This window comes from Lolium rigidum, chromosome 1 (genome assembly GCF_022539505.1).
Source record: "Lolium rigidum isolate FL_2022 chromosome 1, APGP_CSIRO_Lrig_0.1, whole genome shotgun sequence".
In the NCBI taxonomy this organism is placed as follows: domain Eukaryota; kingdom Viridiplantae; phylum Streptophyta; class Magnoliopsida; order Poales; family Poaceae; genus Lolium; species Lolium rigidum.
The window spans coordinates 85097165-85113689 of NC_061508.1; the positions used below are offsets into that span (position 1 = coordinate 85097165).

At 45.5% G+C, this 16525-nt stretch overlaps 1 protein-coding gene across 1 annotated transcript; it reads right to left on the reverse strand.

Annotated features, from left to right (window-relative positions):
* Positions 1-604: 604 nt before the first annotated feature.
* Positions 605-4051, reverse strand: LOC124676891. The gene is made up of 4 exons (XM_047212909.1): positions 3935-4051; positions 1740-2069; positions 1343-1603; positions 605-1153 (listed from the first exon to the last, which is right to left on the reverse strand). Exons 2-4 carry the CDS (start codon positions 2059-2061, stop codon positions 876-878), a joined length of 861 nt encoding a protein of 286 aa, XP_047068865.1. The 5' UTR covers positions 2062-2069; positions 3935-4051; the 3' UTR covers positions 605-875.
* Between the last annotated feature and the right edge of the window lie 12474 nt (positions 4052-16525).

The following is a 16525-nucleotide window of genomic DNA, read 5'->3' on the forward strand; positions in this document are numbered from 1 at the left end:
GCCCACGCTCCGTTGAGTTACTAACCCGCCGTCGCCGGACGAAATGAAGGGCGCGCACGCGTCCAGCCAATGAGCCCCGCCGCCCGAGCTCCAACACCGCCACCACGCACCACCGCCAGGTCGAGGGCCCCTCATCTCCTCTCCTTGCGCGGGGAAGGGCGAGTCCACCGGTGGCTGATTGGGAAGGAGGAGAGGGGACCGGGAATGGGGGAGGAGAGGAGGCATGGGATTGGGAGCACCGATCTAGGTTTTCACCATCTTCTGCCCAACGCGCACAGAAAGGAAGGCGATGTGAGGGAGCTGGTGTCGCTGCCTCTGGCTGGCTGCCCCGCACGCCCTAGGGCCCATCGTACAGGGACCCAAAATGGGCAGCAACAAGTGAAAACACAATTACCGCATCGAACAGTTATGGTGAAAAGTGGGCAACAAATTTACTGTCGCTGGCCAAAACCAACAACCCAGATCAATGTGCCCCTTTGGATGGCCTGCATGGCCGGGTATGCTAGGAGCATTTAGAAGTAGAATGTTGTACTCCCTCCATATCACGAAATGTGTCGGAGATTTATCTAAATTTGAATGCATCTAGACATAATTTACTCCATACTTACTGAAATTGAGTGCATGTAAATTAATAACACCTTGGGTTGCATATTTTGTTCAACTTGATCGAGACGTCATCGAGGCTAAGCAGAGATCACTAGGCACCTGAGACATAGTAAGCCATAATTAGATAGTACTAGTAACTTATAATGTACCCCAAGTGGCCAAGTGGTCCAAGGCTCGCACGGCCAGCTATTAGTCTATCATAATACGCTTCAAAAGCCCAAAGCTCACTGGTTCTGTCAACCTTCAGACAAACTATAGATCACCAACATTCAGATAACTTCAAAAGGATCATGTTCAGTCAACTTGGTCTTCTTCTGATACTCTTCGTACATTCTACATCGGGTGCAGAGGGTCAACTTGGTCTTCTTCTGGGTCCTTGCTGGGGTGTTCTGTTCCTCAAGCATGCGAGACCTCTTGCGATCAACTGCCAGCTCTACCACAGACTTGCTACAATCTTTGTTCTTATGTTCAAGCCTAGGACTTCTCCAATGTGTATCGGTCTGGACAGGCTTCCTCCTGCGACGTTTCACCTTCACTCTCACCAAGTCTGCATCACAGGCTTCAAAAGTTAGAGCTTTCGTAGAGATCGAAGTAGTGCTTGCAGCAAAAAAAAAGTGGCTCTTAAGACAGCGCCACTCTTAATTCCAAATATGAATCATTGGAATATTTTCTTGCTGTTAATTATTTGTAGTACAAATGTCCTACCGAACTGAGAAAGGAATGGAGAAGAATATACTTGGGGATGTCTCTGCTGCTGGAGTGTGAGAGCAATTCTGTGATGCAGCTGAAGTGTGCTGTTCTTCGAGCATGCGAGATCTCTTCAGATCAACTGCCAGCTCCTCCATGGACTTGCTATGACCTTTGTTCTTATCTTCAAGCCTAGGACTTCTCCAAAGTGTATCAGCATGGAAGATCTTCCTATGGCGTTTCACCTTCATTCTCGGCAGGTTTGCATCACAAGCTTCGAAAGTCAGAGCCTTCTCAGAGATGGAAGGGCCTGCAGAGAAACAAATCGTGGCTCTGAAATGCTCTCACTATCAATATCAAATGAATCATGGCAATGTTTTCTTCATGATGTTTTTTTGTATTATAAACGTACTACTGAACTAAGAAAGGAATGGAGAAGAATTTACTGGGAAATGATACTGCTGTTGAAGTGTGAGGACAGTTCTGTGATGAAGCTGTATCAAGAGACCCTTTTTCCATAACAGAAGAGGATGGTGTAGCTTCCTCTGCATTTGACTCGGTAGCCTCTCCTTCACCCTCGGCAACAAACACAGCCTGCCCATCATACAATGTTGTTGGGTGCTGACCAGGGCTACCACATGTGAAATCATTGTGGTAGTCATCAGCAGTCTCATCATCACTGCTCAAGTCAACAATCTCTTCATCATTCTTTTCCGAAACAACAATCTCTTCATCATCACTCAACTCAATAAAATCTAATAGAGCCATTATGTAGCCTGAAACAACGAGATTGTGAGTAATGATAAATGATGGCATGCATGACAAGAGATAACAGTAGCCAGCAGCACTATTATACAATCCATAGAACAGAAGTTTCATTCAAGAAAGATCAGAAAAACAAATGGTGTTGTTCATCAGAGATCATGAATGATAATATGCAAATAACTAATGATTGAGTCGATATTAATTCAAATTAAATTGCATAAGTTTGCACTGTTTTTGCGTGTGTGCTTCAGCAACATGCCAGTCCCAAGGTGGAGAAAATACATGTCAATAGCAGGAAAAAGGTAAGTATGGAGTAAATGCTCAATTCCAAAGAAGAGGAAGCCTGGGCTGAAGTCTCAAAATTGAAACATGCATCAGGAGATCAAAACGTACATGAAAAACCAATTGTAATCGATAAGTATATTTTTCTCTTAGTGCAGAAACTAGAGACTATAAACCATCGTCATCAAACGAAATTCAAAGGTAAGTTCTCTCATTTAGCTTCCAAGGAAAATATTGTTATGGCCCACAAAAGGCATAGCAGTTATCAATTTTCAGATATAAACCTCACACACAAAAAAGACATGTGGGCTAGTTTCTAACAATCCCTGCCAATTATAAACATCAAAAGATGTCCCAATTTTACTCAGCCAGCCGAAGTTTGTTAATTTTTCTAATAGCTGTCATCGAGCTACCGAGTGCTATTTCTTGCACTACACAAAATGATCAATGCATTCATGAGACATGTCAAGATTCTGGTAATGTCAGATTGGCCACAACAGCAATGAGCCGAACTGGTTTCAAAGAGTTCCAAAAATAGTTATGTTATTTTATCCTACCTGCACACTTGATCATCACGTTTGCTAGTAAATTTTTAACGTTCTTCCAAACGAACGTGACAAAGATTTTGGTTATAAGATCAAGTGTAACTAGAAGAACTGATAGAATATTTTTGAGTCAAATCTACAGAAGTGCTATTACTTTGACATTTTCATTTTAAGTAGTATGTCATGCAGCAATATGTGAAGCAAATCAGTTATAAAGACATTGTAATTTCCATGGGTCGGTGACTAATCCAACTAACTTGAAGCAAAATCCGCTGATTTCTCGAAGAGAAAACAGCACAGGAAAGAATGACAGAATGAGCTTATCTCCTTTCCTCTTTGGGAGCTAAGGCAAATCTCTGCTATATGCTTCCTATATAGATATTAACTCATTCTCTAGCACTCTAGAATAAATACACTAGGCCCGTCAAAATTAACAAAAACAAATCGGGAAGAACGACAGTATGGCTTTGGCCAACGTGAACCATTTTTGGCAATCAACAAATGTGAATACGCAAGGGAACTTATGTAGGATTAGGTTGTTACACGTGGTGAACGATTCCTAAACGACAACTCCCTAACCGGCGTTTGAGCACCATGTGCGCAAGTTCTTTCTAGAAAGGGCTGGAAATCTCCTGCGATTCTTCGAACTGCTTGGAGTTCTCCCTCTATCCAAAATGAGTGTTATTTTAGATTTTGACAGGCCCACAAACATCAAAAGTACTGCGTATTGATCATATACAATCTTAGATTTAGGAGCAATTGTCGTACGGACACCCTAAACGCAAAATTTATAATTAGGGATGCGTAGACCAAAATGTCCGATTTCGCGGGCTCAAAACTGACGCAGATGTCCAGAACTACAGATATGCAGGGTGTACGAATAAGTCGGTAGTAACACAACAAGAGGGGAGAAGAATGCTGCTAAAACTGGGAACATCCGATGAATCCCCATCCCGGCCGCCTCCCAAAGAAAATCAAATCCCTTAGAAGTTAGAACCAGGCGACGTATCGGGAAAGGAATCAGATAAGCGCTCGAAAAAGTCGGATACCTGATTGAGGATGTTGATTTAGGAAGCACTCTTGGACCGGATGGAAGAACGCGCCGCTGCTGGGAATTGGGGAACTTTCTCGGTGATGAGAACTGCAATGAAGAGGCGCAGAAGGGTTGGTTGGGGGGTTTTTCTTTTGCTTTGGGTCTGTTGAGTATTCACCGCAAGTCACTATCTTTGCGGTCTGCTTTTACCCTGTAGTCCTGCCGCGTGTAGATTGAGGGCATCTCCAGTGGCAACACATTTTAGCGTCCGGAAATATCCGTGCCGTCCGTTTCCGTCGGTCGAAATGGTCGAAATCGACCGCGCCTCCGTCTGCGTCGGATGGCTCCAGCGGCACGACGCATTTTTTGGCCGAAACATTTTTTGTAACATGAAACATAATTTACATAGTTTAACACATGAAAAAAAAAACTAAACACGTGCGCCTACTGCTGCTCGTCGTCGCTGTCGAGCAGGATGAGCTCCGGTACCGCCCACGGCCAGTTGCCATCCGGGGAAGCGTACGCCGGGCGCGCCGGCGGTGCTGGAGGTGGAGGCGCCCAGGGCTGTGGCGGCGGTGGAGGCGCCTAGGGATGCGGATGTGGCGGCGGTGGAGGCGCCCAGGGATGCGGCTGTGGCGGCGGTGGAGGCGCCCAGGGATGCGGCTGTGGAGGAGGAGCCCAGGGGTTGTACGACGGCGGTTGTGGCGCGGCCGAGTCCTGTAGCGCCTGTCGAAGGGCTTCATCCTCCGACAGGCCCGGCGGCATGACGCCGGTGGCGTAGCGGGGCAGCGGCGGCTGCACAGGCGGGTCGTTCTCGGAGACGAGGACGCCGAGCTTCGCCATCTCGTCGTCTGTCATGTTCTCGGGGAACTCAAAATTGTGGCCCTCCGCCATGGCCTGCTGCCATTCGTGGAAGACGGCCGCGACGTACTCATCGTTGTCGTCCTTGACCTCCTCGTTATGGTACGCGATCGCCTCGATGTAGTCATCATCGTCGTAGGCGTCGTCGTCGTTGTACTGCGCGCGCGTCGGCGCCTGCTGTCTTCGTGGCCGAGTCGGCGGTGGACGCTCGAAGGGAAAATCCCTGTCGCCCATGAAGCCCGCCCTCCTCCTCCTATCCGTCTCGATCGACAGATAGGTACGCCAACTTTCAGAGTCGATGGCATACGCCGGATCGGCGCGGAGGTCCGGCGGCAGGTACCACCTCCTTCGCCGGATCTCCGCGATCCGATCAGGCGTAGGGACGGGAGGGATAGGCACCCGGCGGCAGCTGAGCCGCCAGCCGCCAGGCAGTTGCACGCCCACCAGGCCTCGCACGGCATCCATTTCTCGTGCATCAGCCTCCCCAGCGTGACGGGCAGCGGCACCCTCTGCGTCCCCTTCTTGCTGCCGCTGCCGGAGGCCTCGAAGTCGTTCTTCTTCCCCATGGCGCTGCGGTGGTGGTGGTGCGAGTGGAGGTGTGGGCGAAGGAGGAACGCGGCCGGTGGACATTTAAGGGGTGCCGCGTGCGGGATACGATGCCATTGACAGCGGCGTAGAAGCCCAGCCGCCGCCGCCAGTGCGCGCGCAGAACAGGCAGCCGCGCCATTGATGACGAAGGCTGCGGTGCAGACGCGGAAGAGCTGACCGCCGAAGCGATGCCCTCGATGCAGACTCGCTGCCAGGCGGGCCCGGTGAAGACGCGAGCGGACATTTTGCGCGTCCGCAGAGACGCAAACCTGCCGCAAATATGCGCCAGATTTTCATCTCCGTGGACTCCCAATCACTTTGCGTCCCGTCGCTGGAGGTGGTACCAGATGCATTTTCGGTCAAGACGGATGCAAACGCAGCGTCCGTTTGCATCGCCCGCTGGAGATGCCCTGAGACTGTTCAGTGCCGCCGCACGGGTAGCTTCCCTATAGTCCTAGACTCTTTTTACAAACACGACCCCCTGCAAATCGTCGGCAAAAATACCCCCGTATCAAATCGTTTGTCGAAAGTGTCACGTTGCATTTTTCGCACACTCTTTTGGCGGGAATTCAGTCCCGCAGTCTCATACAGCGCAATATACTTTTCGCCATTTGCGAGGAGTATCTCCCGCCAGGCTGTTTTTGACAATCGATTCGGAAAGTGATTGTTTTTTATAATTCGAAACACAGTGGGTCATATTTATAAAAAAAATCACTTTGTTTCGACAACATTAAAAAACTAATGTCACAAGCGCTGAGTATGATTTTTACAAAAATCACCGTAACATTTTTACTGCGCAAGGACGTTATCCTCAAAAATCACCGTAAAAAAGTCACTATATTTTTTAATGTTGTTTGGTTGCTATCGTTCACGCAGGGATGCTAAATATTTAACATTAGATTGAGGATCGTTAAGATCTATATTTTTCAAAAATAATTTATCGGTACAAATATTCATCGTCAATAATTTGCCGATGTTAACTATCTAACAGTAATTGTGGAGGGGCGTTACTTATGTGAGAATAATTATTTGAGAATATGTAGTTCTTTGATGGTAATTTCGAATCAATAATTTTCCTGCCGGTAGCAACCAAATAACAGTTTTTCGAGGGGCGTACCATGTGAAAGTAATTCTTTAAGGACATAATTCTTTGTGGTAATATCTCAACAATATTCAATGGCGCACGAGTGTGGTATTTTTTACCAACCTCGACGGTAGTTTCAAATAGTAATTAGTAATTACTCGACGGTGCATAATTCTTTGGCGCCAATTCCCCAATTATATTTCTTAAACTGCACATGAACTATAATTTTTATATTATTTCTTGTTGGCCTCTATTTTAGAGATTATTGTTGTAATCTTTGTCATCTTTTTATCCAGAAAAATTATAATGCATACTTAAAAAAGAATACTTCATCTTTGGTCGTCCCTTTTATTCGGGAAACTTACTGATGCTTCTTCTACGGTGACTTAAGAAACAAAAATACTCCAATATTCACCCCTAGGGACCATCAGAAAAATGTACTACTCTACCGATGAACCTCTCTTTTTATTTAGGGAAAATATACTGACTTCTTCTATTGTGTATTCGAAAAATATACTTACTTCATCATCCACCGCCTCTTTCTTTTAGACGGAAATCGTATCTTTCACCCGAAGAAAATACTACCATCTTCCTCTGTAACAACCCGAAACAAAAATACTTCTCCATCTATCGCCTCTTTTAGTCGATGAAAATAGTACTTCCTCGCTTCGGGCACTGCAGCTATAGTGTAAAGTTGTTGGTATATTACCTTCTCTCTTTTTACCACCGTCCTATGATCATTGGGTGATTTCTATTCATTCATACTATCCTCTTTTTTCATCGCCTCATAATCACTTACGGGTGTTGGATTTTTAAAACATGTCCATACATAGCGTGGTGGTGCATAGTTCCAAGGCATCTTTGGCTTGTGAAATTTTGTAGGATCTTTATAGGATTTCATAATTTTTTTCTGTAGATTGCCTTTGGACCAAAATAATGGTGATACCTAAATTCTATTGAAATGAATGAATTTAAACATGCACCCTAACCTTTTACTTAGACTCAAGTGAGTAGGATCAAGGCACTTCCCCTATGTTTCTTCTGCTAACGACCATTCTTGTAGTTTCTTTGGATTTTAGAATCTTCTGTTCTGCACAAGCAAACTTGTGGAATTCTTGTGTTTTCCTATCAATTGGCATTAATTTATTCGTAAAAAAGGGCACCAGTCTTACCATGGTTTGTAGTTGGAAAAATCACAGCCAAAGCTTCTTGCCTCGGGCATCAAACGGAACAGTAACTTTGAGTGGCTGTTTGAACTCCTCTGAAATCTTGTAAACAAACATAAGAAATATGGGCACCGCATTTTGAATCATTTGAATAAAATTTCTAAGGGTGCATTCGGAAATCCTATGTTAGCTCATAAATGTTTTGCAGGGAAAAATATTTGTGTGGCCTATGTAAAAAAGACAAATAAATATTTCGTGAAAAACTTTTTTTGGAGCACCAGAAATTGCCTTTTTTGCACATGTCGCAAGAAATACAAATATTTCCCGACATTTTTTGTGCATGCATAGAATGTGTGGAAGCACACCCCGGAATTTTTAGAAATTTTGTAATATATTTTTCCGGCAATAGGTGCATCTACACTAAGGATAGCAATGAGTATGGGTAAGGTAGAACAATACCATAATCATACCCGCAGTTAGTGGGTACAAGCTTCTACCTGTACCTTTTTCTACAGGTATAAAACTTTACCCATACTCATACCCATTGATACCCGTACCCATTAGGCATCGGACGGGTAGGTCAAATAGTACATAAGTTATTCACAATTTTATATTTATCAATAGCAAATTTGATTAAATATATTGAATTATCTCCACTCAATAAAATGTAGTTGAGTATATAAGAATTATCAAAATATAGAAATTACAATGTAATATTAAACTCATAAGTTAACAAGAGTATATGTGTTACGTGAAAAATAGCAATAAGTGGATAGGGTATGGGTATACCCGCGGGTACGAGGCTATACCCATACCCTACCCATTACTTAGCTGGCAAGATATGTGTACTACCCATGATATAAAAGTGTACCCATACCGTACCCAAACGAGTACGGTACCTGCAAGTACTCGTACACATGTGTAAAATTTCCATCCTTAAACTACACCTATGAGCCAAAATAAATTCCGAACAACTATTCCATTTCCCGAAGGAATTATGGTTGCAGTTTCCTTTGTTTCGAACAAAAGTTAAAGGAAAAAAGTTCACATCGGAATCGAAAGCTTTCATTTTCTTAATTCCGAATGGGGCCTTAAATTTGTGTCGGGTGAATTTTTAGACCAGATTCACCCAGAAATCCATTTTGACTCATAGATGTAGATACACACATTGTTAAAAAAGTATTTCAAAATGTTAAAAGAATCTTTAAAAAATCTAGGTGTACATCCAAACATTCTATGTCCGCATACAAAGTCTTGCGAAAAAATGGTAGTTTATAAAATTTATGTAAAAAAGACAGTTGATGTGGGCATTACTCTTCGGGTACTCAATATTAGGCTACCTCCTTCGGCCCAACTAGGGACCCACGAAGATTGCTCAATAACCAAGGTGGACCTATACGTACGTCGGTTCCAGCGAAGAAGACCTACTCGAAGAAGGATTCTTGACGAACAAGGCAGGAAGATGTTGTACAAGGAAAGACTCGAATAGATCTCAGTCGAATCCGGACATAACTCTCGGGACATGGCCTGCTATATAAAGCTCAGGAGAGGGCTGTTGAGAACACAACTTCAGTACGTAGATCCATCACAAGATAGAGCTAGAAACCTAGAAACCTTGCGTCTCGGCAAGTCGACCAACAGCATATCGGCTACCCCAGTGTAACCCGATATATTCGATAATCAAGATCAGACAAGCACGAAGTAAGGGTTTTACCTCATCGAGGCCCTAAACCTGGGTAAATTTTTCTCCCCGTTTGTTTGGTATCCAATGTCTCGTGCTAGCCTGTAGGATTCCGTCAACACTAAGCTCCTCATTGGCACAGTCTGTGGGAAACCTACTAGTACAAGGCACTTCATCGGCTGCTTCGATAGTGTCGGCCACGACTCCACTGGCATCGCCGACATCATCGCCGGCTCCTTCATCGCCAAACTCGGGGAACTCGATTCGTTTCGGGTCCTTCGAGTTCACTCCGCACATCGATTTGTCGCGTTCGCCTTTCTCAGGCCTGCGCGACGGGTTAGATATGACGTTCGGGAGCGTCCACTACTGCGTCGACGCTGAGGGCATCCTTCGGCTGCCTGACCCGTTCTCCCCTAGCACGTCAAGGACTATGGCATCTACGGCTGCTGCATCGACCGCTTCATCGCCAATCACAGTCGATCTATCGGCTACATTGTTAGCATCGACTCCAACATCCTCGCCATCAACATCTCCACGTCGTTCCACGTCATCTATGTCCGTCAGATCTGACGATTCTGCATCATCGGATTTGACGTTGTACTACTGCCTCAACTGCGACACTAGGCACGGGCTAGGCTCAGAGGACACGCCTTTCGTCTGCAGCGCCAAGTACTCCTCCGACGAAGAAAGTATTGACAGCATCGCTAGAGCATCCACATGGAGAGTGACACATCACCAAATTTACGCCATCCTCAACCATGTTAACGGAGAAGAACCCTCTGAAGGTAAACATACCCCACGCGTAAGTCGTGGTGGACGCCGCAACGTCGAAACCAGCGCCATCAACGATGATAGCGCTTACACCATCACCGAGGAAGAGTGGGAGATTGCTCGCAATGTTGTAGCCAATAACACTCGAGTTCCATGCGGAGTCTCGGCAGGAACCCTCAATGCATATCACAATATTTTGGAGAGGAATCGAGTTCGATTAGTAAATGAACAAGCTTACCTCGATCGATGTCGGCTGGCAGCCGATCAATCAAGCGAACGACGAAGGGCGTTGCCCTCGCATGGAAGCGCATCTGGCAACAATCAAGGTTCAGGGAGGTTTCGACCGCGAATTCCCCGTCTTTCAGAAGCCGACGCAAGGGAGATCATTTCGAATCTCTCCAACTCTTTTATGACTATGGACAGCGCGGGCATGGTCAGGCCAAAAACTGTCGAAGGGGAACATCTAATCTCGCAGCTTATTTGATCAGCCAACACCCAACGACCCAATGGCGCAAGCTCATCGGGGCGCTTTGGAAAGCCTCGCGGTCCTCGGGGATAAACTCACCCCCAGGAAGGAGAAAGCTACGCATCAGGGCGGTGGATCCAAGCATCGTTCGAAAGATGCCCGTGACGATATTACTCAGAGCAAAATCGACAAAGCTCGTCGGCGGCTTGCTGCAAGGGAAGGCTATGATAGCGACGATTCCGAAGAGACCCAAGAGTACGATGGTGAACTACGATGTGCCGATTGTCTGAGCCACATGATTCGGTAGGCAATGCCACCGAAAAGATTCAAGCCTACTCCCACTGATGCTGCCAAGTACGATGGTCAGCAGGAACCAAGGTCCTGGATAGATGATTATCTGCAAACTGTGATCTTACACAAGGGAAATCAAGTAGAGGCATGCAATGCCTGCAACTCTACCTGAAAGATTCGTCACGAGCATGGTTAAGGGGTCTGCCGAAGGGATCCATCAGATCCTGGGATGACCTAGTCGATGATTTTGTCAAGAAATTCCAAGCTACATACAAAAGTCCCGTTGGAATCGAAGAACTACGACAGTGCCACCAGAAGCCGAAAGAATCGATTCGCGCATACATTGGACGTTTTACCAAACTTCTAAACGCAGCCGAAGATGTCTCTGTCGACAGGGCGATTGACGCCTTTAGCGACGGCATCCGACGGGAATCTTACATCGAGGAGCTCAGTAGGAAGAAGCCAAAAACTATCACTAGGCTTATGGAAATTGCCAATAGTTGGGTTGATGGAGAAGATCATGTGCGGAAGCTGCACTCACATAGTGACGACGAAGAAGACGATTAAAAGCACGAGTCGGGTCACCGTCGGGATCACCGCAAAAAGTGACGAGATCGTGGATACGAAACCTTCGGCGACACCAACATTGTTGCTGCTAGATACTCTGATCGACGCGATGATCGGTACGATGATCAGCGTGGTGACAAACGTGACGATCGTCGAGATGGTAATCACAGCGGTTCTGGAGGAAATCGAGGCAACTATAGGGAACGACCACCATGGGTCCCAGACTAACCGTTCGCCGAGCAGTAAAACGCCCCCTGTTATATACACACATACATCGATCCAAAGGATAACACCAAAAAGTCAAGTCATCTGCTTAGGGATTGTCGACAGTTTCTTGATCTTCAGAAGTTCTATGAGTCGAATAAGGGGCAGACGCAGCTCGTGAACCCAGCACCGCCACCTCAGCATCAAGTTCAACAAGTTCAAACCCGTGCCTCCAACGAAGCCTTTCCTCCACCTCGAGGGTAGATGAGCATGATTCATAAAACTTGCGTCTCTAGAAGAGAGATGAAAAAGCTTGCGCAAGAAATTAATCTTGCAGAAGGCACCACGGCTAACATTCCAGAATATATCAAGTGGTCTGCACAGAGCATCTTGTTCAGCAGAACTGATCACCCGATGTCTATCCCAAGGCCAGGCCATGCAGCTTTAGTAGTCGAATCTCAAATTGGAGGATATAATATGAGCAAAGTATTCATAGACGGTGGAAGCGGGCTGAACCTGATATTTGCAAGCACAGCCAGAAATATGGGCATCACATCCGATATGTTGCAGGAGTCTGATACATGTTTCCATGGCATTGTTCGAACCTTTCCAGCATACCCTCTCAGCAAGATTTCCTTGAATGTAGTCTTCCGGAAACCCGATAATTTCAGGAAAGAAAGAATCGAGTTGGAGGTAGTGAATTGAGAATCACAGTACCACGCTATACTCGGAAGGCCAGCTTATGCTAAATTCATGGTTGTACTGCACTACACGTACTTAAAACTCAAGATGCCAGGCAACAATGGGACCAATATTACGGTTCACGGAAGCTTTTCTCGTCAGACAATTGTGATCGAGAATTCCATAAGATTGCCGCTAAGTTTGGGATAAAGCAAGAAGTTAAAACAGTAGACTTCCCTCCCAAGCAGTTAGCCCTTCAAGGTAAAGACTCTAAGCTTAAGGAGGGAGATGGTGGCAAGAAGACGAAGAAACAGCCGGACGATTATGCAACGACAGTATCAAATGTTAAAGCTTTGGCAGCAGATGTTGGAGCCTCAGAAAAGGCACTAATTCCTTGGTGACAATTACCAATGCTTCTACAGAAACTATCGGCACTGCCCCGGAAGCCATCGGCACTTCAGAAGACATCGGTCAAGACAAGAAGGACCCTCCTCTTACTTAAAAAGATCAGCGGTGGCATACAACTTTATTTTTTGTAGAATTTTATTTTCAATAAGGCTTTCTTAAGCCATAACAATGTAGCTTATATTATCGTCATAGACTTATTAATAAAAGTTCAAGTTCCGTTTATACGAGCATTCGATTGATTCGGGACACCCGACAATTTTTTTTTTAATTCGCATAATACCGCGAGCGTCGACTTCACGATATATGAATACAGTAAGCCAACCCGATAAAAAAATTGGGAGTCGTCTATGCTAGAAATATTCAAAGGTTATCATCTAAGCCTCAGGGAACTTGCGAGTGCTGCAATAGATGATAATCAAAGAGTCCTCGAAAAATAATGATAAAAATACACATTGTCCTTCGCCAAAGCCTCAAGGAACATGCGAGCGCTGTAAATGGCAAGGATAATATAAATTATGAAAGGACCATGCCGGTACATCGAACAAGAAGTACTAAGAGCAATGGAGTCGATAGAGAGCATAGTTTTCTCGATTTACTTGGGGGCTTCCGCTAAGAAAAATATACACTTTCGGTTGTTGCAAAGTTGGGATTACTATGGGTTCGTTGTACCCACAACATGAGCTGATCACTCAAAAAATTTGCTGTCGATACTCTTTACAAAGCATGATAATACCGTTGCCAAAAAAGACTAGTGCATCAAAATGTGCAGCTTAGTCGATGAAAACATCAAATACCGCCACTAGCGTTCAAAGACAATTTTTCAAAAGTGACAAACGTGTTGTCTCCACAAAAGATTGTTAAGATTGATACAATGGAAAATACTTAGTAATGGGTAGACAAGTTACATCGTACACACGAATAAATTTGCGCCCAAAGTATCCGAATATTCAGGTGCAAGGAGTTATCAAAGATGGGATTTTATCGGTTACAACGGAGTGATAGTAGCATGAAAAGCTACTCATGAGGAATCATCTCCTTCTGAGCTAATCTCCAATCTGGCAGCAACCATGGAGGCAGGGTTCTTAACAGCAGGGAAGTACTGGCTTATGTTGCTGTCAGCCCTTGCAATTGCTTCCAAATCTAATAAAGGGTGTTGAGATAGCACAAAGGCAAACGCTGATTCATCTCCCGCAAGGAGTTGACTGCGAACCAGCATGCGGACCTTCTCGGCATTACTGAACTTCGACGTTAAATTTAGCAATGTTGGAGGAACTGAGTTGAGAGGGAACATAGTTTTCCATATCATCCCCAGGCATGTGTAGCACTTGTCAAAAAATCGGTGTACTTGGTGCACCCGATCTTGGAATTTGGCAATGGTAGCAAATTTCAACTTATCTGTCCAGAAGACTTCATCGAATTGTGAAAGATTTGTCAAAGCATCGACTCGTTCGTTCACCTGCTTGTTCTCTTCGGACAAGTTCAGAGCTATGACTGAAAAAGATAATGACGCAAAGATCAGAAGCACAGAAAAATTACCTTAACAATCAAAGGGAACTAGAGGAGCATCGAGTACTCACAGTTCAAGCTTTCTGTGGCTTTCTGCAGCTCGTTTAGCGCTACCGTTCTGCTTCAACGGCCAGTTCGCCTTTTTTCTTTATCACAGTTGCTATGGCACTGATGTTCCAAAGATCTTTCTCAAGTTGAGAGATCCGGGTTCTCGTCCATTGGAGAAGATCGGTTCCAGCTGCCGAAGAATCTTCAACACAAGAAGGTACAGGGGTCACCTGCAAAATATACCATCGAGTGTATGTTAGAAATCATGCACGGCGTCAAAGGACTTTACTCCCATCGGTAGCGTGCAGTGAAAAATAAAGAACATCACAGTTGCAAAGGATGTACTAGCAAACATTGCCAATTCTGAATTCATTACAAGGGAGGCTTTAGAAAAGCCATTGTTCAAAGGAAGATGCAAAGTTACAATCTAGCAAGAAAAACTTAAGGAGCTTGGGTTTGTGTTGACAAGCTTGGGGAAGCTCCTCCGGCAGTTGACTTGTTAACCTCCACCAAATCAAGAAGTTGCCGCGCGCATTTGCGCGCTGACACACTGAAAGGGCTAAGGTTAACAGCTACCCCATCTTGATCCTTCGTAGCTCCCTCGTCAACAACTCCATATCAGCTTTGAAGCCGTACCCCATCAGAAACATTTTTTTGACGTGGTACCCCATCAGAAGTTGGAAGGAAAGGAGAGCGCCGTAGGTACGCAAGGTACGTTTGAATACCTCGATGATGCCATCGGTGTTGACGGAGAAAGCGTCCACCAGCTGCCCTAGAGTCTTCTTCTAATCTGCCTTCGGAAAGATCATGGCGTGAAATCTTGACAAGACTGCCTTGTTTTTCTGGAGAAGAGCTTGGACGAGAGCGACGGATTCGATGGCCATAGAAATGGCGTTAGCAGTAGAATCGACTGGAAGCTTGCCCACAAAATCAAGAGGAATATTGACAGCTTCTGCAAAAAATAGTAGAAAATGTAAGGAATCAAAGAAGCCAAACAAAACAAATTCGGAGGTAGGACAGCAACATTACCCAGCAGGGCCGTGGTGGACTTGAGCAGGAGGTCCTCCATCTCCTTCTTCTGGGCTCGGGCCTCTGCCTTTTCCTTCTCCTCTTCCTTCAGCTTCTTCAGTTGACCAAGATCCTTCCTCAAGGAGTCTGCCTCTTGTCGGGCGGTGGCAGCTATTTTCACCGCTTGGTCAAGCTGTGAAAACTTCGACTGGGCATCGTCTTGGAGCCGAGCGTTATCGTCTTGAAGCGAAGAGAATTGGGAGGCGAAGTTGATGACCCACAAGTATAGGGGATCGCAACAGTCTTCGAGGGAAGTAAAACCCAATTTATTGATTCGACACGAGGGGAGACAAAGAATACTTGAAAGCCTTAACAGCGGAGTTGTCAATTCAGCTGCACCTGGAAACAGACTTGCTCGCAAGAGTTTATCAGTAGTAACAGTTTTATAGTAGTAGCAGCAGTAAAATAACAGCAGCAGAGTAACAAAGACAGCAGTAGTGATTTTAGTAAACAGCAGGATTAAAATACTGTAGGCACGGGGACGGATGACGGGCGTTGCATGGATGAGAGAAACTCATGTAACAATCATAGCAGGGCATTTGCGAGATAATAATAAAACGGTATCCAAGTACTAATCAATCAATAGGCATGTGTTCCAATTATAGTCGTGCGTGCTCGCAATGAGAAACTTGCACAACATCTTTTGTCCTACCAGCCGGTGGCAGCCGGGCCTCAAGGGAAACTACTGGATATTAAGGTACTCCTTTTAATAGAGTACCGGAGCAAAGCATTAACACTCCATGAACACATGTGATCCTCACATCGCTACCATTCCCTCCGGTTGTCCCGATTTCTGTCACTTCGGGGCCATTGGTTCCGGACGGCGACATGTGTATACAACTTGCAGGTAAGACCATAAACAACGAATATCTTCATGAATCAATAACATGTTCAGATCTGAGATCATGGCACTCGGGCCCTAGTGACAAGCATTAAGCATAACAAGTTGCAACAATATCATAAAAGTACCATCTACGGACACTAGGCACTATGCCCTAACAATCTTATGCTATTACATGACCAATCTCATCCAATCCCTACCATCCCCTTCGGCCTACAGCGGGGGAATTACTCACACATGGATGGGGGAAACATGGCTGGTTGATGGAGAGGCGTTGGCGGTGATGGCGGTGATGATCTCCTCTAATTCCCCGTCCCGGCGGAGTGCCAGAACGGAGACTTCGGCTCCCGAGACGGAGTTTCGCGATGTGGCGGCG